This window comes from Rhododendron vialii, chromosome 6a (assembly GCF_030253575.1).
Source record: "Rhododendron vialii isolate Sample 1 chromosome 6a, ASM3025357v1".
Lineage (NCBI taxonomy): Eukaryota > Viridiplantae > Streptophyta > Magnoliopsida > Ericales > Ericaceae > Rhododendron > Rhododendron vialii.
Window position 1 is genome coordinate 27,288,998 of NC_080562.1, and position 19,771 is coordinate 27,308,768.

The 19,771-nt window shown below is 37.8% G+C and overlaps 2 protein-coding genes across 7 annotated transcripts; both read left to right on the forward strand.

The window, feature by feature from the left end:
* The first annotated feature begins 1,081 nt into the window (after positions 1 to 1,081).
* On the forward strand, positions 1,082 to 10,134 carry LOC131330009 (glutamyl-tRNA(Gln) amidotransferase subunit A, chloroplastic/mitochondrial). 3 transcript variants are annotated; one of them, XM_058363462.1, is made up of 10 exons: positions 1,082 to 1,807; positions 4,135 to 4,446; positions 5,017 to 5,196; positions 5,299 to 5,393; positions 5,734 to 5,809; positions 6,525 to 6,602; positions 7,499 to 7,592; positions 7,714 to 7,763; positions 8,837 to 8,950; positions 9,599 to 10,134. In XM_058363462.1, the coding sequence occupies exons 1-10, from the start codon at positions 1,244 to 1,246 to the stop codon at positions 9,689 to 9,691; spliced, it is 1,656 nt and encodes a 551-aa protein (XP_058219445.1). In that variant the 5' UTR covers positions 1,082 to 1,243; the 3' UTR covers positions 9,692 to 10,134. The 3 variants fall into 3 exon arrangements, with proteins under 3 accessions (XP_058219445.1, XP_058219446.1, XP_058219447.1); XM_058363463.1 differs by lacking the exons at positions 7,499 to 7,592; positions 9,599 to 10,134 and having other exon boundaries at positions 1,154 to 1,807; positions 8,837 to 8,951; XM_058363464.1 differs by lacking the exons at positions 7,714 to 7,763; positions 8,837 to 8,950; positions 9,599 to 10,134 and having other exon boundaries at positions 1,154 to 1,807; positions 7,466 to 7,594.
* A 3,498-nt stretch (positions 10,135 to 13,632) lies between these two features.
* On the forward strand, positions 13,633 to 18,002 carry LOC131330010 (elongin-A). 4 transcript variants are annotated; one of them, XM_058363469.1, is made up of 9 exons: positions 13,636 to 13,810; positions 13,940 to 14,057; positions 14,938 to 15,158; positions 15,257 to 15,391; positions 15,515 to 15,593; positions 16,479 to 16,550; positions 16,679 to 16,751; positions 17,480 to 17,536; positions 17,676 to 18,002. In XM_058363469.1, exons 3-9 carry the CDS (start codon positions 14,955 to 14,957, stop codon positions 17,755 to 17,757), a joined length of 702 nt encoding a protein of 233 aa, XP_058219452.1. In that variant the 5' UTR covers positions 13,636 to 13,810; positions 13,940 to 14,057; positions 14,938 to 14,954; the 3' UTR covers positions 17,758 to 18,002. The 4 variants fall into 4 exon arrangements, with proteins under 4 accessions (XP_058219449.1, XP_058219452.1, XP_058219450.1 ...); XM_058363467.1 differs by having other exon boundaries at positions 13,978 to 14,057; XM_058363466.1 differs by lacking the exon at positions 13,940 to 14,057 and having other exon boundaries at positions 13,633 to 13,810.
* Positions 18,003 to 19,771: the final 1,769 nt, after the last annotated feature.

Below are 19,771 nucleotides of genomic sequence, written 5' to 3' on the forward strand. Positions count from 1 at the left end.
GGGCTAGCTGTCCTATAGGCAGGTAACTACCCTACCCCAAGATGACGTGCACGACATCACCCAAGGCAGTTACGCTGAAGATAATGATGAGGGCATGTGGGGTGCCAACTCATACCCAAAAACGGTTATCAAACTCTATTTGTGACGTCATAGTGACATCAGTCGACGCGTGCGAGGCACGAGTTCGTACTTGGAGGGCAAGCAAGGGTATCTCTATAAATATCCAGTGATAACAACCTTAAGACGTACACACTCTTCCACATATAAAACCCTAGTGCTTTATCCTTTCTTTGCACTAGGGTTTTAGTCGGAGCCCCTTACTAGAGCTCCTCCGGTCGGGTCTTTTAGTCATGTGCTCTCTGTGCAAATTAGGTTGAAGTGCTAGGATCCTTCCTCTTTGAACTAAACCATACTAAAAAATAAGTAAATAAACCATACAAGAAGAACCCTAACATGGGATCAACAGCACCACATAGACCACCGGTTTCCGTGAAAAATCAAACCGTATTGATAACTGTTATATCGGTTATGGTTTCGATAAGATGAAAAATTGTCAGTTTAGTCTGTTACTTTGGTTTTAGTTACATATTTCGATTTTGATTTTGCCAAAACCGAACCAAATCGCACAGTTATCATCCAACCCTTCTGCAACCAACGACTAGAGGGACCGATCTCGCACCAACGGTGATGCGGAGCCCACTATGGGTCTCGCACGAAAAATTCAAGCTATTCAATAATTTAAAAAAAAAAAAAAACGACTAGCACCACAAAGAATTAGCTCAATTCAATCAGTATAAATATGAGCTGTGCTACGTGCACAGCAGCTGTGCACAGCAGCGGTTTTCTCCCGCCTCGGGCCGCACAAAGATGATCGGAGCCGCTCATTTTGTTCAAAATATGTCGTTTAAGGTCTCTGTAAAAAATGAGCTTCGTTCGATATCGTTAGAGGCGTTAACAAAACACCCAAAATTACTTCAAAATTTAGGCTCCGATCATCTTTTTGCGACCCGAGGCGGGAGAAAATCGCTGCTGTGCACATAGCTTTTTGGTATAAATACTCAATCCAATCCTCCTATTTTTCATTGAAATTTCAGGATAGTTATTTTTTTTAAATTATTAAAAGCTCAAATTTTCCGTGCGAGATCGGTAATCCCACGGTGTCATCATCCCTAACAAGTGGAAAAGAAGGGGTTGCATACCACCAGATCACCCGTATCCGGAAGCTCTTTCTCTGTCCTCTAAAATGCTCTCCTCACTCCACTCCCCTCGCCACCTCCTCCTCCACCACCGTTACCCCAACCTCCCTCTCCCCTCAAAACCCCTCTCCTCCTCCCCCAAATCCCTCCACACCTCCAATTCCCAAACCCTCCCCCTCTCGCCACCACCCCCTCAATCCCCAACCCCCACCTCCCAAATCCTCACTACCCGCGAATCCCTCCTCGCCCGCCGCACCACCGCCCTCGACCTCGCCGAGACCTTCCTCCGCCGCCTCCGCCGCACCGAGCCCCACCTCCACAGCTTCCTCCACGTGTCCGACGCCGTGCTCAAGGAGGCCGAGGCTATCGACAGGAAGATCGAGCAGAACGAAGCGGTGGGGCCGCTGGCCGGAATCCTGGTTGCCGTCAAGGATAATATATGTACGGCGGACATGCCGACGACGGCCGGGTCTAGGGTTTTGGAAGGGTACCAGCCGCCGTTCGACGCCACGGCGGTAAGGAAGTTGAGGGAGAGTGGGGCGATTATTGTTGGGAAGACTAATTTGGATGAGTTTGGGATGGGGAGTACTACTGAAGGCTCTGCATACCAGGTTAGGGTTTTGGTTATTATTATTTTTTATTTTCCTTATCTCTGTGTATAGTTTAATCAAGTATCAATATCGGAACTTTATTTGTTACTTTTTTTGCTTTTTCTAACCAAACCAAACCAAACCGAGCCGAGCATTTTGTCTCAATCAATTGGGTTGGCTACGTGAATCCTAATTTCCCATTGAGCTCTGTCGAGGACTACCTGTTCACTCAATTTAGTAAGGCCAATTTCTTCTGTATCAAGGTGTCATAAAAATCTAACGGGGCATTTTCATGTTGGCTGTGAGCTACCTAACACCCAACCCGCCTCCTCAATGTGGGTTTGGGACCGGATATAAAAAGGATAAGAATCTAGGGACAGCACAGGCAGAGTTGATGTAGCAAATTTTTGAATCGATTTATGCATAGTTGTTAAGGGTGAGAGGCGCAAGGTGAGGCTCACCAAGGCGAAAAAAATAGGAAAATAGAATACATCAATACTATATAGTCTAATACACATAAAAACAACATAAAAAGAATATTGTTTCTGCAAAACATCAATAACAAAAAAACAAAAAAAAACTTTTTCTTTTTCATACGCAGTATAAGTTCATGTACACATAAACAGACACACACACATATTTCTGAAAACATATTTAACAAAAAAAAACAATATTTTTTCGTTTTCATATACAGTATAATATATGTCGACTATATACATGAAGAGAGAAGATATGATCGAGAGACAAGAGATGAGAGGAGAGGAGAGAAGATAAATTGATGATCAAGATGATACCTAGGCTATTTTCGTTTTTGGTGATCGTGAGAGGAGAGATTTACGATCGATTGAAGTCAAGGCTGAAGGAGTGAAAGTAATACGTTTAACCTAGCTTTGATCCTATGGCTGTGATTAAAATTGAATGAGGCGAGGCGCGTCCTTTCTCGCCTAGGCGTGCCTTGGTTGTGCTTCATTGAAGGCGCCTCACCTGGGCTCAGTCAAGGCGCTAACCCTGCGCCTTGATGCACCTCATGCCTAAGCGCGCCTTTGACAAGTATGGATTTATGCTGAATGAACTCAACTACGCAGGCTGTGTGGTTGCCTTTGTTGAAGTTTTTGAGTGTGGGTACAAACACCTGTTTGTATTATCTAGTATACTTGGATAATCGGTTGTATTTCGTTTTAAATTGCCTTCGATCAAATGGGGTTAAGGATAGATATGTATTTTCTATCTTCTATTCGTTTGGAAAGTTAGAAATGTTTTTGCTTTTAGTTAATGTGAGCTTCTCTTAAAAATTAAGGATCCAAGTTTCTGAACTGGACGCTTTTGTTGGACAAATATTCCCCGCTCTTATCGAAGGGTGTATTGTCACGGCTATGAGCATACATTTAGAGAAGTCTATGTAACATAGCTGAAAAAACAAACATTGATGGAAGCAGAAAGGACAAAACATGACATTCTGCCCCAGAACTTTATTCTTATATCAAGACTTGGAGGCTTGGAGCTGCTCCTGTGGAATTTGCAGAAGTTAGTATGAATGGTTGATGGATAAATTTTTCGAACTAAGTTTTGTGTTATCTTTTCAATTAAATTATGCTCTCTGAGCTTGGTTGAAAGGATTGTGATCTGCTAGTGGATGAATTATGTACAAATGGTCAAGATCATGAGGTGTCATGGTACTCGTAGAGCATGATTATAAGGGGTAGCGCCACATACTTTTCTGACATATATACAATAGAGTGTAGCATATTGGCTTGTCGAAAAGTTTGATAATTTGGTCTTAGCCCCTCCTAAATCTATATAAGTGACCATTTTGGAACGAAGTTGTCGCCTATTTCACAAGTGCGTTCCATCGCGTAGTTCGTTGCGGCATTAGAGTTCCATGTAGCACAGTTTATTCCATCACTCATGATAAATAGTCTTAGCCTGTTAAAACCATTTTTTTTTTTATCTAGAGAAGCAATTATGTTTTGCATAAATCCTGAATTTGTAATATTTCCCAGCTAAGAGAAGTTGATTATTTTCCCTCGTAAATTCCAATCCATTCAAGAGTCGGGATATGATGTTTTATTTCCCTTGATGTAAAGTTTTGAGTTCCCAGATCTGATGTCTTAGCCTGTTAAAACCTTTTTTTTTTTTTAATCTAGACTAGAGAAGCAATTATGTTTGCATAAATCCTGAATTTGTAATATTTCCCAGCTAAGAGAAGTTGATTATTTTTCCTCGTAAATTTCCAGTCCATTCAAGAGTCGGGATATGATGTTTTGTTTCCCTTGATGTAAAGTTTTGAGTTCCCAAATACCAATTAGTAACTGTTCATGGTTTACTCAGGTGCATCTTTATATGATTAGGTGACAGCAAATCCTTGGGATTTGTCAAGGGTGCCAGGAGGATCATCAGGTGGTTCAGCTGCAGCTGTTTCTGCCAGGCAATGTGTAGTATCATTGGGCAGTGATACTGGAGGAAGCGTAAGGCAGCCGGCATCTTTTTGTGGTGTTGTGGGATTGAAGCCAACATACGGGCGTGTGTCGAGATATGGACTCGTGGCTTATGCATCATCCCTGGATGTTATTGGATGTTTTGGTTCTTCAGTTGCTGATGCAGGAATTCTCCTCCATTCAATATCTGGTCATGATAGATTTGATGCCACTAGTAGTAAGCGAGTAAGTTTTCTCTTTATATAGACAATTTTGGGTGTAAATGTCAACGTGTGGTTCCTTAGCCAAGGTCGGTGATGCCTATGTTACAAACTGGAGCTGAACTACAAATAATCTTTATTGATCGGGGAAACTACTACCAATCTGGTACACCCTCCATTAGAAACTTTTTCCAACAAATGAAGTTATCATAATCATTTGAAAGAGAATATAGACTACTTTTTGAGATGGCCAGGATAGTGAAAATGGACGGAAAAAGAAGTAGGAGAAGGAACACTCATATGACATCAAAATGAGTGCCATCATTTCTGGTAGAACTTCATGCTTCTTCCTTCTTCCTCCTCCCAAGTCTTCTTGATTTATCATACTGTGGTGCTTTGTGAAAAGTACAAGATAAGAGGATTTGGTTTCAAACGAGGGACGAGGAAACTTATACTCATAAATTGCATTGTTAACTATCTATGAAGCATGAGCAATTTAAACCATTCTAACTTTTTAATTATGTATCATTCAATGTACAAGTACTCTGTATCCTCCAAGCTCTCAGAAGTTGAACTTAAGAAAAATACTTTACAGCAAGTCCCCGACTTCGCATTGCAATTCATCTCCAAGGATTTTTTGGAATCTAAACCTTTGAAAGGGCTAAGGGTTGGTGTGATTCGTGAAACTCTTGATGATGGTGTTGATCCCGAAGTAATATCATCCATTCGTGGTGCTACTTCTCATTTGGAAGAATTAGGATGCACTGTAACAGAGGTATTTGTTTATGGGTTTTCCTTTCCAATCTTCCTACAAAATGTTTGTTTTCCCTTAAACTTCCTTTTTGGTGTCTTACCATTTTTTAAATCTAATTCGCAGGTTTCATTACCCTCTTTCTCCCTTGGGCTACCAGCCTACTATATCCTTGCCTCATCGGAGTCATCTTCGAACTTATCACGTTATGATGGTGTCAGGTGATTTACGGAGTGTCTCCTGTCGTACATGTTTGTGATTTAGATATTTGTTTTCTCTTATTCAACCAGTCGGCATGTTGATGGAAACTTTAAAAAGTTTTATTGGCAAGGAATGTGGAGAGAGAGGAAGAGAAACACCGCCCTGCTGGGTGGGGGATATGGTGTTTTTTGTGTGTTTGTGAGAGAGAGGGTAGTGTGCATGAAGCTTAAACTCAATGCCAGGAGAATGTTGTACAGTTTAATGGTTGAAAATTTGAGACTAAAAACACATTGTGGGAGAAAGCATCATAAACTTGAATAAGTAATATGGTTTCCTTACGTCTATTTTCCTATCATCCAGGTATGGAAACCAAGTTGCTGCTGATGAGCTAAATTCCCTTTATGAGCATTCCCGTGCCAAAGGATTTGGTTCTGAGGTATGGTTCATCTCAAGTGTCCCTGCAGTAATGGCTTTGCAGTGTGTGGGTTTCATTGGTATGATAGTACAAAATTTAATTTGGATGTCTTGTAGCTTATTCATTTTATTAAATGGAAAGTTGAAAGGAGATTTGTGTGAGCGCCATTTTGTTATTATTTTGCAGGTCAAAATGAGTATTTTAATGGGAACCTATCTATGTAGCACCGACACTCCAAAAGGACGCCGTGTCCACGTATTGGACACGGGGACACGGCGGGGACACGCCCAAATACGTATTGGACACGCCACGTGGCGTGTCCAATAATTTTTATTATTTTTTGATGGGGGACACGCCGGGGTCACGGCTGAGGGTCAAAATGTAAGATATATTTTTAATTTTGAGGGGTTAATATGAAATTATTCAAAAATATTTGGGTTAAATTGTAATTATGCCTTTATTTGGACCATGGTAATCTTATACATTCATATAGGACATGTCTTCATCAACAGTGGAAGAAAAGAAAAAATATATGTATATATGTATTTATATGTATATATGTATTTATATATATATATTTATTTATTTATTTATACATGTGGCGTGTCCCCCGCCGTGTCCGTATCCCCATTTTTTTAGAATTGCTGTGTCCCGTGTCCGTGTCCGTATTACATAGGAACCTATTCCCTTTTGGTTGGTTACAATGATGCCTATTACCTGCGTACTTATTTTACAGGTCAAAATGAGAATTCTAATGGGAACCTATGCCCTTTCGGCTGGTTACTATGACGCCTATTACAAGCGTGCTCAGCAGGTACGTCAAGAGCTTCGCTGAATATGGACTAGCTACACCATACGGTTATTTCTCTCGCATGATAATGTTCAGATAAATAATCTGTCCTTCAACGGTTCAACCAACGATGGGGCCTATTTCATATTAATCCTTTATAGCTTCATTACAATGATTGATGGGAAAGTGCTGTTTTGTTTCTCCTATACTTTTTAAATTCGCGGCATTGGAACCTGTCAAGGCCATTTAGAGCATCTCCAGCCTTGACCCATTTTAAGACCCAAACCCAAAATTTGGATAAAATCATCAAAAATTCATCTCCAATCATTACCCAAACCCTTCCCCATTTTTGGGTCTTACCCATTTTCTTCCCCAAATTTGAGACAAACCAGACTCATGCCCATTTTTCTACCCCCCCCTCCCTCTCTCTCTCTCACACCCACACCTCATTGTATGTTCATGTCTCGAAACCTAGTCCTACCCAAGCTCTTTCGATTCGCTCCACAACGCTCTCAAGCTCAACGGCGCTGACATCTCCCTCTGCTACGACTCATCAAAAAACGGCCCCAACAACTTCCACCTCATCTCTTCCAACCTGCACGTGAGACGTTCAGAGCTTCGCTGGAGCTGCTGATCTAAGGATTTTCTTGTCTTATTTACATGAATGCCATTGGGTATTTAAAAAATGATAAATTTGGGTCAAAATAGGATTTTACCATTGGAGATGCTTCTACCCAAAATGAGTTTTTCCTCAAAATTTGACCCAAATTTGAGGAAGGGAAAGGGTAAGGACCGGAGATGCTCTTAGTTCTTCATCTTGGTTTTGGTTACAGACATAGCCATTACTCTCTGCAATTCATGTTTGATTGAGAACCTATTTGCAATAGGTGAAGAAGTTTACAATCATAATAGTGTTTTAGGTGAGGACCTTAATTCGAGAAAACTTCAAGGACGCATTGGATAAAAATGACATCCTAATTTCTCCAGCAGCTCCTTCTGCTGCATATAAGATTGGTATGGCCCTTAGATCTTCTCATTTCTTTCACTGTTACTTTTTTCGTCACCTGTGCGGTCTGTGTTTTGATGTTTATACCTGTTTCTGGAGATGGCCATAATAACCTGCTATTTTTTACAGGTGAAAAGAAAAATGATCCATTGGCAATGTATGCTGGAGACATCATGACAGTAAGTTTGTCTATGCTTCAGAAATGTTGACATTTTTCAGTTTTCTCTCTATTTTTGTATTTGGGTTTCCGTAGGTGGTTTATCTAGGACTCCATTGTCCTGCCAAGTGCCAACAACTCTTCTCTCCAGCCAAAAAGTGTTTGCTGTCAAATCCTCAAATAGCACTGTTGGATTCATAAAATGGATTTTGTTTTAAGTTATCTATCAATTGTTTAGTGTTCCCCAGTTCTTAGTTGATACGTCTTAGTAGCCATGTGATAATTTGTCTACTTAATTAAAATGTGATTTTAGGCAATTTCAAGTGTCCTGTCAAAAGACTCATCCTGGGGCAAGCCTCATTCGACTTGGGATTGCAACTTTTCTGATTATTTGGGGTTCGACCAGTATGCAGCCGATGTAATATGCACACTTTTTTCCCATTGGATACATAGTGGAAGTTGGTGTGAGCTGTGGACGTACCTACTTACACTATTGGGAAACCACCTAAAAATCTGTGTTTTTTCCGTTTGCATTCTTTTCTGATTGTTCTTTGCACATTGTGTGTTGGTTTGGCCGATTTCCCACCACATTGCACTGCTGTTCTTAGATCAGTAATTGTCCCATAAGCTTGAATTACTAGGAAATGTTCCCAACAATATATATCAAGTAAACTCAGTGCCTTGTATGCAAAAATACAAAATACTTACATTAGCAAGATGCAGTGAGGCACGTATGCAGGCAGAACAAAGTGAACATGTACACATTGATGAAGATGACAGGGTGACGAGTTGAATTCGAGGTTTCCTGGAACTAGAGGTCTAACTATTGATCACTATGTGTCCCATGAGAATAAAAGTTGCGGAAATCAGCACTCCAATCTATATGAAACTGCAACATTAATGAATCAGGATACGTGCTTCATTGCATTATACTCCTTAATATCCATGGTGTTGATCATATCTGCGCCATAATTATGGGATTGGTATTCCAGTTTCAAAATCTATGTTGTTTAACACTTAATATGATATCTTTGATGTGATGTCTTTGTTTAAATTACATGTGTTTCCATTTTGACATAGTTTTTCTTTTTGCAGGTTAATGTCAACTTGGCCGGTCTGCCTGCGCTGGTTTTGCCATGTGGATTTGTTGAAGGGGGGTCCAACAGTCTTCCTGTCGGTTTTCAATTGATTGGTGCAGCATTTGAGGAGGTATGACCTTTTTTTTTGTGTGTAAAGATTGTTTGGAACGATTAACTTTTTTTGTCTGACGTTTTACACGTTTTTGTTTGGTTAAAACTGGGTGATGTGTTTGACTAGGTAGCAAAAGTATATATCTGGTTCTTAGCTCAGCAGACACAAATGGTCTTAACTACCCGGATCTTTGGTTGGAGATCTTAAAACGTACCGCAAAAAGATTATGGATCTGGGTAACTAAAGTCTATTTCTTTGGATGTTCAGGAGCACCAGAAATACTAGTCAAATTGATGAAAAAAAGTTGTGCATTAAATGAATCAAAAGATGGAATGAAGCCATACTTGTAGAGTATGAGCCAATTGGATATCATTTTGCAGTACTTTCAAAACGATCTCTGCGACGTGTCTGCACCTCTCCACTCATTTTAGTTTGTTTTCTGTTATTTCTGTTGTTGAGAATATTTCTGCTACTCCCATTTGATTGCTGGTTATCTTGAACTGTCTGATTGTTGAGAGGATTAAGCTTCAAAGTTCAAACTAGGGGGCTTATGCTCACTTGAGTGTAATTAAGTCGTATAGTTGAGTAGAATTAGCCACTGTTGTGTTTGATTTGAGAGGATGATTCTGCGGTTTTATATTTAACTTCTTAAAACCGTAATTGCAGGAAAAATTGCTTAAAGTGGGCCACATCTTTGAGCAAACTCTTCAAGGTTGTAATTTTATTCCTCCATTGGTAGCTGATGACTTCGCATGCTAGCCCCGGCCGATCTTGTACTCGAGCATTCTGAATTGATTGTAAGGGACTGTACAATGGTATCCATAGTGATCTCATGCACAATACGAAAATCCTTTGGGGAGACGTATCATCAAATGCGCGGCGTAAGGATCAGGTAAGGTGGCTCTTTCCAGCGGCTTTGTGCACTCCTGGACTTTTTGCACCCTTTGTCTGGGTTGCTTACCAATTGATTCACTTTAGGGAGTGGTTTCTGATAGCTGTGTTGAGATAAGTGTTCATAGTTCACCTCAAAAGCTCAATTTTTTTTTTGTTTAACATGGAAATTTCATCAAAAGCTCATATTTGAATGGTACTTATAAATTAGCTCTAGAAGATCGTTGGACGATCTGTCTTGGTTTTGGTTAAATATTGTATTTATTTATTTTTCCGAAGTTTATTTCCAAACTATTGGTAATTTTGTCTTACATCTCTGACTAGAATAAACATGTGCTACGCCCGTAAGAAATTGATAAATGTGCATTTAACTGGGAATTCGTGATGTTTTTATACTTGTCGAATCTCATGAAAAATCCTACAGATACGCTTTCTGTTATTCTAAACATGTATGATTTCCTTCCGTCGTATCATCAAAATTATTTAATTGTCGTGCAAGAACGTTTGCATTTTCGAAGAATTCAAAAGAAAACTCTAAACACATAACTCATCAGTTTAGGTGTTTAACGCCTAGGGCAGAGTCTACTAAAGAAGAAAACCCCTTTTTCTTTCCTTTCTCTTTTTTTTTTATTACATTTTTCGGTTTTTTTTTTTTTTCCCTTTACTCAACCTTGATCTTGATCTTTTTCCAATTCCTACGACCAAGTCAAACCGAAAAAATTAAAGAACGTAACGAAAAACCTTGGAAAACATCAATAAGGACAAACTATTTATGACTATTTATTTAGGGTCACTTAAATATTAGTCCTTCACACTAGTGGTGGTTATGTTTTCATCCCGGTGGTTTTGTGGGTTATATTTCTTTCCCGAAATACAAATAATCCCAAACATACCCTTATTTTAGTTATTTTTGAGTTTTGTTATTACCTTATAGCACAGACTTTTGGGGTGAAATCTTTAAGTGTAAGGTTCTAACCGTTGATAGTATGGTTTATTGAATCAAACCGAAAAACCATATTGAATTACCACCAAGGAACACGGCAACTAAATCGGTCCTCCGTATTCTCTCTCGCCAGTCGGAAAAACATGGACCTTCTTGCTAACCATGGTCCTCTTGCCATCTTCCTATCCAAGGTCCCTAACTTGCCATCTCCATTGATGCCTTGTGAAACCCTAAACGACTGGAAACTACTAGATTTAATCATGGTCCGTATCCACGAGTGATCTAACTATGCATAAATCCATTTTGCATTGATTCCTTTTATTTTTCCGACTTGTGTAGACTTTTTCGTTCATTGTATGCTCCGCGGGTCGTGGTTGATTTTCGAAGATTTCCCGTAAGTGATCTTGTGGTTGAGGTTTCTCGATGGTGTGGTAGATATGGTAAACAAAAATTGGTTGGTACATTTCCCACATTGGGATTGAGTTTTGCTATCATGGCATATTTTCCACATTTCGTTTTTCTTCGTTGATTATCTTGATTTTGCCAATCTGAGCATGACAAGAGTATAGAAAATACATAGTGTTGGATACAGAACAGTGTCGTTTGATGGTCTACACCATATTGGTTGTGTAATTGAATAGGGTTGCAAAACTCATCGTGTGTTTCGTGAACTGATCAGTGCGCAAAACATCAAACAACCGACAACTTAATTACAACTCAAATAACTTAAGTGTTCAAAATAACTTTAGTTATAACTCATTTAAAATCAACTTCTGAATTAACTATCGGTAGTGTCGAAGCCGATTTTCAGCTTTTTTGCTGTAAGTAGTATCAGTTTCATTTCAGCTTCATCACAAATTTGCAGCTTTAACAAACATGTTTATCTGCTTCTACTAAAATAAGAAAATCCATAATCTGCATTAGAATTTGAAGCAATATCTAAAATCTGTATCACAAGTATTGCAAACATGCAAATTACTCTTAAGACCAATATTATTTGTTCAAATGGACATCGATATCCAGATTCATTTGTTTTCATGAACAATTTTCATATAGGTACAGATACTCACAAATCAATCGACTCGGATCATCAAATGAAATCAAAGTGACTCTATAACCATTACATGCATGAAGAATCAAATGAGAAATCATCATAGTAGAATACCTTAGTTCTTAATAGGGATGGCAATAACTTTCAACTCGTCTCCGCTTCTGACCTCCCCACCCCCCTCCGAGTAGGTATTCCCTGCCCCGATAAGCAAACGGAGCAAGGGTGGTATATTGGTATTTGCTTCCCCTTCCGCGTTTAAACCCGATCCAACTCTAATTATAGTTATGAATTTTTTTGTGTATATAGATATCTTTATAGATTTCATTATTTTGATAATAAGAGCAAAATACCCAATAATAAATCACTAATTTATGTCATTGTTTTCTTTGTTTATGGAGTATTTTTTAACTCTCATCACTCATTAATATTTTGTTTTCTCATCAAAAAACTCTAAAAATTACTATGGTGGATGGGGACCCTATTATTCCCCCACCCGGCCCAATTTTTTTTTTTTTTTTTCCGAAAGCATCTATTATATATTGGAGTAAAATTTTAAGAGCAATGCTAAGGACAAATCAAAAATTACATCCATTTATACATTCCTTCCACGAGTGATGATAGGACCCATACACACAATTTAGAGGTCCCACAATTACTTGAGAGAGAAGATGTACAAATGGATGTGTTACTAGCATTTTTGAAAGAGTTTTTTTTTATCCCCTAAATTATGCACATTTTCTCTACTTAGTCCCTAAACTATCAATTTGATGCTTTCATCTTCTCAACTATCGTACCGTTACCTACTTAGTCCAATAGATACACGGAAATTAGAAATTTGGACGAAAAATATCACGTAAGGCCCTATTTAGGACCCTGTAAAGCAGATACTTGATTATGAGAGCCTTAGAGATAAAAATTAATTATGCCCTTTAGGATAAAATGATAAAAAAAAAAAAAGACATTCGCATCGGTTCAAACAAATAGAAAATTGAAGCACTTAATTTTTTTTTACAAGGTTCGTATATTAGAATTTTACGTGGCATTTTATAGAGACTAACACATACATATATTTTTTTTTTATAAAAAGACTGAGTTCTTTATACAGAATTTAGACTGTTTATATATTAAAAATATGATTAAAAATTAAGCGCTCTAATTTTCAATCCGTATGAACCGGTGCAAAGATCTTTTTCTTCTGATCATTTTATGTTAAAAAGGTTATAATTAATTTTTTCTTTCTAGAGCTCTCATAATCAAGTATCTACTCTAAAGAGTTCCAAATAAAAAAAGATATTTAATTATGACAGCCCTAGAGATAAAAATTAATCATGACTCTTTAGAATAATATGATCAGAAAAATAAAATCTTCGCACCGTTTCAAACGGATTGAAAATTCGAGCAATTGATTTTTTTAGAAGGTTTATATATACTAAAAAATATAGTTACAAAATTAAGTGTTTCAATTTTCAATCTGTTGAAACTAGTGTGAAGATCTTATTTGTTCTGATCATTTTATCCTAAAGAGTCATAATTAATTTTTACTATCTCTAAGGATCTTATAATCAAGTATTCACTCTATAGGGTCCTAAACAGACTTTACATGGCATTTTTCATCCAAATTTCTAACTTCCATTATCCATTGGAATAAGCAGGGAATGGTATAATTGTTGAGGGAATAAAATCGTCAAATTAATAGTTTAGGAGTTAAGTAAGAAAAATATGCATAGTTTAGAGATAAAAAAGGGTAAAAACTCTTTGAAATTTTATCAAGTTTTTGATCGTTACGTGGTAGTACCACAGTGCACGTTAGCGTTCGAATGCTTTATTCCTTGTCCTAGTGCACTCCCTGCCTCAAGCAGCCCTATGTAATTCGGCGTACGGTATCGCAGCCCTCTGTAAGCAAAAAGCAACTACCCTGCATCGAGCATATCTATCTTGCTATGGTCGTCGGGATCCGTTGACTTTCTTCATCTCCGGCCGGCGACTCCGATTGGTGAGCTTTCGAATCCACCCGCACACATCCGCGTAGATGCATGTTTTTAATCGACCTAATTTTCTCGTAATTTCGTTCATGATCCACGTACAAAACAGTGAATAGAGCTGTAATACTTTAATGTCGTAGGGCAAAACAGTGAATCTAAAAATCTGTATGCTTGTCAGCCCTGAATTATTATTCCATCATCCCATAATCTTTTCCCTAAATTGAACAACCTCAGCAGCTACGGCAACGATAAGAACAGGTTAGTAGATGTTTGTTTGTTTAGTTTGGCTAATTTAGATGTTTGTTTGGTTTTTTTTTTGGGTATATGAAAGTTGTATTTTTTAGTCTATTGATTGAAATTATTGAATATCTACTGTCTGTTTGTTTGGCTGGATATGAGCATCGGATTGAATTGTATACGAAGAAGTGCATATATACGGTATAGAATTTTCCATCCGGATTGAGCATCCGTCTGATTCTATACAATGTTCTAAAAGTCGCTAGGCAGTAGTTAGGCGGTCGGCCACCTTCGAGCGATTAATAAGTGCATATTAGTTAGTAATTGGCAATTAATTGTTAGTTAGTCCTAATTGGATAGGCCCCACTAACGATTAATCACCAATTAATTTCTTGTTTTAGAACACTGATTCTATAGCCCAGCATGGATGTCCGGTGTTGTTATTTTCTGTAGTAGTAGTCCGAGAAGATTACGTATCCTTCACATTTGGTGCAGTCAACCAAATGCTTTCTTCTTTTTAAGGACTTTCAGGGGCTTGGAGCGGTGGCTTTCTGGGCTTCTGCCCAGGGCCCTGCATGGATCAGGTGGAACGGGACTAGAAATTATTTTTTCAGGAGGTATTGCATATTCCTTTCTTCGGTTTTTGAGGCAAGTAAATTAAAAATAAAAGAAAAATGAAACCGAGGTAAGAATGCATGAATTGCATATAAAACTGAGAAATAAACTGAAGTAGGATTGATCAAGAAAAAAACTAGGGACTCTGATTTTTGGAATTGTTAAAAGAGCATAGGTATACATTGGTGTAGTGGTGTACTATTAATAAATGCAATTTGCTGTAATTTATCTAGTTCCTTAACACAGTTGTCAATGTTGATTTTTGTTCATTATTCTTGTTTTGAAGGATCATATTTGGACAAGATGAGTTCGGGACATTCACTTATACATGAAAGATGCACGATGTTGGAAAGGAAGGTTCCTTCTTTGGTTGATATGTGTATTCAGCTAGCTATAGATAACATCAGACATCTGGGGGATGTTGGTGATACAGGTCTACATCTTCTTGAACGCATTTTACCTCACTGTAAAGTCGACCAATTGAAGCATATTGAGGATTCCACAGAGGTAAGAGTGCCTATCTTCTATTTAAGAATGTTAAATGGCATATCTTCGTGGAAGTTGACCAACAGACGTTTGATTTACTTACTGGTTGGATCTTGCAGAGGGATCTTAGAGCAGTTACTGATAAATTATGGAAGAAGTTTTATGAGAGAGAATTTGGTGCGAATAGCACTAATCTTGTCTGTGAAAGGATGAAAGACAAGAAAGTGTCATTTGAATGGAAATTATTGTATGAGGTAATAATCTATTGTTGCATTTCATCTCTGGCTCTGCTGTCATTAGTCTGAAACTTTGAACCTTTTTCTTTTTTTGCCGTAATCATTAGGTTGGATCTTATAACTGGATTGACATCCTTGCAGGCGAAGTTGAAGAATTTGGAGGAGGCTCAGCAGAAGTCATTTGATAGGATAAAGGAATTATACAAGAAAGAAGATGCTCGTGAGTTTTTTATTCATTTGACTTGTCATGAGAAAACTTCTGTGCTTCAGTTGTGTGCTTACAATAACTCACTGAGTCACCAGGAATTTCCATTATCAGCTGCATATATTGCATATGTTTAAGGTTCATTTAAATTGCAAGCAAGCTCATGACCTAAGTTTATTTCTCATTTTTTTCTTCTTTTTAAGGAATACCTGCATGTATTTTTGCTTGAGGATGAAGAATTTTCTCTAATGCAGGACACATTTAAACCTTCAACCAATCTTTTCATTTGGGCTGAGGTCTAGTTATAGCTCATGTTAACTAGATAAGATTGGTTGAAGGTTTATAAGCTGGTAACACACTAAACTAGACCAAGTTTTTTAAGTTGCTACCCTGGAATTTCTGAACTATCGTTAGACTGACATGTGGAGTGCGTCGATATGAAGAGGTGTAGGATTATGCAAGAGGGTTTGTTCCACATAAGGAAGAAAATGAAAATTAGTTTGGCATTAGATATAACAGATTGCTTTACAGAGAACAAGAGGGAATATGGAAGGGGAAATTGAAATAAAAGTGAATTGAATGGAGTCGTAGCTTTTGTGCATATTGAGAGAAATTCAATTTAGATGTATACTTCGTATTTACTCTGGGTAGTACTGAAATGGAGATTTGTAGGCTGGTACCGTTGATTTTTTCTCTTTGACTTATCACGGGCTACATGATGCATTCTTCTGCTTTAGTTATCTTTGCTCTTCTCCAGAAGGACCAGAACTAAGAGCAGTCCCACTAAATCTTCTAGTACTGGAGTGTATGGCACCTGCCTGCATGGATTTGGCTAATACTATCATGTTGTATTGGATTCCTGTTCCTGTCATTGAAATTTTTGTTGCGCTGCTGTTATAGGGAAGCAAAGTCGGCAAGTAAGGATAACCACAAAGGTTCCACCTTCAAGCATTAAACGAAGCTTTTATGGAGGTACGATTTCCTGTCCTTTATGTTTATTTGTGAGTTCATCCAGTAATTGGGTTTATTTTGACACCACACTAAGGTGGATGCAATTTAAAGTGATTTTCTGATTGTTTAACATTCAAAATCATTTGTAGGGGGACCTGGTAGCAATATTTCCAACACGAAGAGCAGCATAATGAAGAAGTCAAAATTACAATTTCTTAACAGGTAAACTTGTCTATTGAAATGATACAAACACTAGATTCTGCAATTCCACGTGTTTCTTTACACGTAGGTATTTTTCTTTAAAAAATTAGTCTTAGGTCTATTATGTGAACTTCTTAAGCCCGCAAGTCCACCTATTAATTTTGTAAGGTCTCAAGTCCATTTTAGAGTATCCTAGGGTTTAGGCACTTTCATAATATTTTAGGGTGCACTTTCCTAGTATAGGGTAGGGTAGATTACCCTAGCGTAGGGTTTCCTAGGGTTTAGGCACTTTCATAGGGTTTCAGGGTGCACTTTCCTATTATAGGGTTTTAGTGGTTTAGGCACTTTCATAGGGTTTAGGGTTTTAGGCACTTTCATAGGGTACCCTAGGGTTTAGGTTGTGTGGACTTGTGGCTTTATGGAAACTATTAGGTGGACTTGTGGGCTTATGAAATGTCTATAGTGGACCTATCACAAAATCTCCCAAATCAGCTATGGTAACAGAATATCCTTGCTTTATGATTTAAAGACTGTTATCCTCCTACCAGTAAGACCTTTGGTCTAACTAAAAATTTGCTCCACACTTAAATGTATTAAGTATTTTTGGCATCCTAATATTTTAGTTGAAAGCTACATTACCTAGGAAGATATACTTCTACTAGCGTAGAGTTCTTTGAATTAGTTTCTTTTTTGAGATGGGTTTCCAATGTATTGAACTGTCTCATCCTGCTATTCTCTATTGTTGACAGTCACGAGGTGACAAATTTAGCGGCAATCAAGAAAAATGGCTTCCAAAAGCGTAACGGGTAAAACTCTTCTTTTACATAGATGGGTTTTTCATGACTTCCGAAAGAGTTGTGGGTAAAACTATTGCTTTTTCATGTATGGGTCTATGAAACCATCTCTAGATACACGTAACAAACTCTAATAGTTGCTTCTTGACAGCATCTCTTCCATGAGGAAACAAGGTGTCTTGTCTGGAAAGGATTCTGCTTCAACTTCCAAGCCAATAGGGAGGAGATTTTAGAGGACTTGCGAGTTGGGGTAATACCTGTTAGAGCAAGCAATATGGGATGGTAATGGTACGTCTGTTTGTGCCACAATTCAACCGGAACACAGAGTTTCATAATGTTCATGTTCATGTGCATTCTGTATTCTTGCTTTTTAGCCAAAGAAAAATGATAAAGATCAGATGTTGATGTTATCAGCAACAGATCACAATGTATGATGGAAATGGTGGTTGTCATTTAATAGTCCAATTTTTAGATTCAACTGGTGCGCAACTACACTTCCATGATTCCTCCCCGTTTGAGATTGAAGCTGACCCGCCCCTTTTGTTACACACAAGAAAGATAACTGCATTTCTAGGGAAATTACTGTCCAGTTTTTCCAACTTCTATTTTTGGTGAGCCTTTTCTTGCTACCGGTGAGCAGCGGTGGCTCTAGAAACTCTAGTTTCTAACTTGGGTATTCGTTATGAAACTTAGACTCTTTTTTTTTGGCATTTTACTTACCTTCTTCTTATCTATTTTTAAGTTTATTGATAAAAAAATTTACTTTTACAGTTCATCGACGCTATAGAAATCTAAAAAGTGAAGATACAGAATATTTAAAATGATTTAACAAAAACATGAATAATCTTTTGCCTTATTTATGTCTTAGTGAGTATTTCTTTCAAAGAAAATATAAATAGTTTAAACAAATAAGAAAAAACACAAAAGCTTATAGGTTTGAAACAAGCACATTTGGAGAGGCAATACAACAGAGAGTTGTATGGTGCATTGGTGCATTCGGGATGTTGAATCGCTCCCCAAAAAGGAATCTATTGATTCTCAGCCAATTAGTTGGACCGTAAGTGCGATGATTTACTTCATAGGCAAGATCTCTAGTTCAAGTCCAGGATTTATTAGTGGTGGGTGGCAAAGTGGCTTTGTTACATGTTCCATTAGGAACTACAGATTTTTTGGTCCATCACATCCATGCATATATGAAATTATGATCAAATTGTGGATTAATTGACTACTTAACATAATACAATACTCAATTCTATTATGGATCCGAACTTAGAACCTATCAATCAGATAGATGAATCTCTGGTTATTGTTGTGGGAGTTGCTTAATCAAGAATCGCCTGTATAGTGATAGCTGCAGCTCGGAACAGCAAAGCGAAACTCCAACCACTGAGTTAAATAGATCAATGTTCCAGCCTGGTTAACCTAATTCCTCATTAATCTTAATTCATGTCAATATGAACAATGCAACTAGTTGGGATCCCAGCGAATGATCCCTCTACCTCGGGTTGGAATTCCAAGTCACATTTGTTTATCTACACTTGCTCTTGGAGGGTACAGGTGCTCCAAGTGGATTCTATCAGCACCCATTTACGCGGGACCTAGAACATAGTGTATGAACCCTACATGATATATTTAACTACAGGTTCGCGAGCCTAGCCGAGCTGAATACTATAAGGTTCAGGCTCGACTCATTTATCAAACGAGTCTAATATTGAGATTTAGGTTTGGTTCATTTAATAGACAAATTGAACTCAAACGAACTCTTACTGAGCCGAGCCTTGAACAATTCACGAATGGTCCAGTTAATTTACAACCCTAAATGAAAGACAAATCTACAACTAGGGCACTCCTGTTTAAGTTATACTTTTATTTTCCTTTTGTTTCTTGCCAACTTTTTAGGATAAATTGTATGGATTTAAATTAATCGTTAGTGCAACTTAATTGTTTTTTTATTGAGGAATCGAAAAAGTAAATTTTTTACTTTTAGCCTAATATTTTTGTAATATTCAAGATAAAGCCCAAAATCTTGGATATTTAAAAAAGAAGGTAAAAGTCATAATTTTTCAGTTTCTTTTGCCGAGACGAATCAATAATTTACAAAAGTTTTTCGCAAAATGAGCAAACAAGAAAAATATTTGAATAAGGACAAAAAAAAAAAAGTAGAATGGGAGGAGCTGTAGTGCACCACCAGCACAACAAGGTGTAATGCAGTCGATTCTACCGTCCATCTCACCACATACGGCTTGG

Bases quoted from the DNA above. Each gene is read 5' to 3' on its own strand.
- LOC131330009 (XM_058363462.1), top strand. From the start codon at position 1,244: ATGCTCTCCTCACTCCACTCCCCTCGCCACCTCCTCCTCCACCACCGT. The intron at 5,394-5,733 runs GTGATTTACGGA...CCTATCATCCAG, and splicing joins TCACGTTATGATGGTGTCAG to GTATGGAAACCAAGTTGCTG. The intron at 8,951-9,598 runs GTATGACCTTTT...CCGTAATTGCAG, and splicing joins TTGGTGCAGCATTTGAGGAG to GAAAAATTGCTTAAAGTGGG.
- LOC131330010 (XM_058363466.1), top strand. From the start codon at position 14,955: ATGAGTTCGGGACATTCACTTATACATGAAAGATGCACGATGTTGGAA. The intron at 15,594-16,478 runs GTGAGTTTTTTA...CTGCTGTTATAG, and splicing joins ATACAAGAAAGAAGATGCTC to GGAAGCAAAGTCGGCAAGTA. The intron at 16,752-17,479 runs GTAAACTTGTCT...TATTGTTGACAG, and splicing joins AAATTACAATTTCTTAACAG to TCACGAGGTGACAAATTTAG.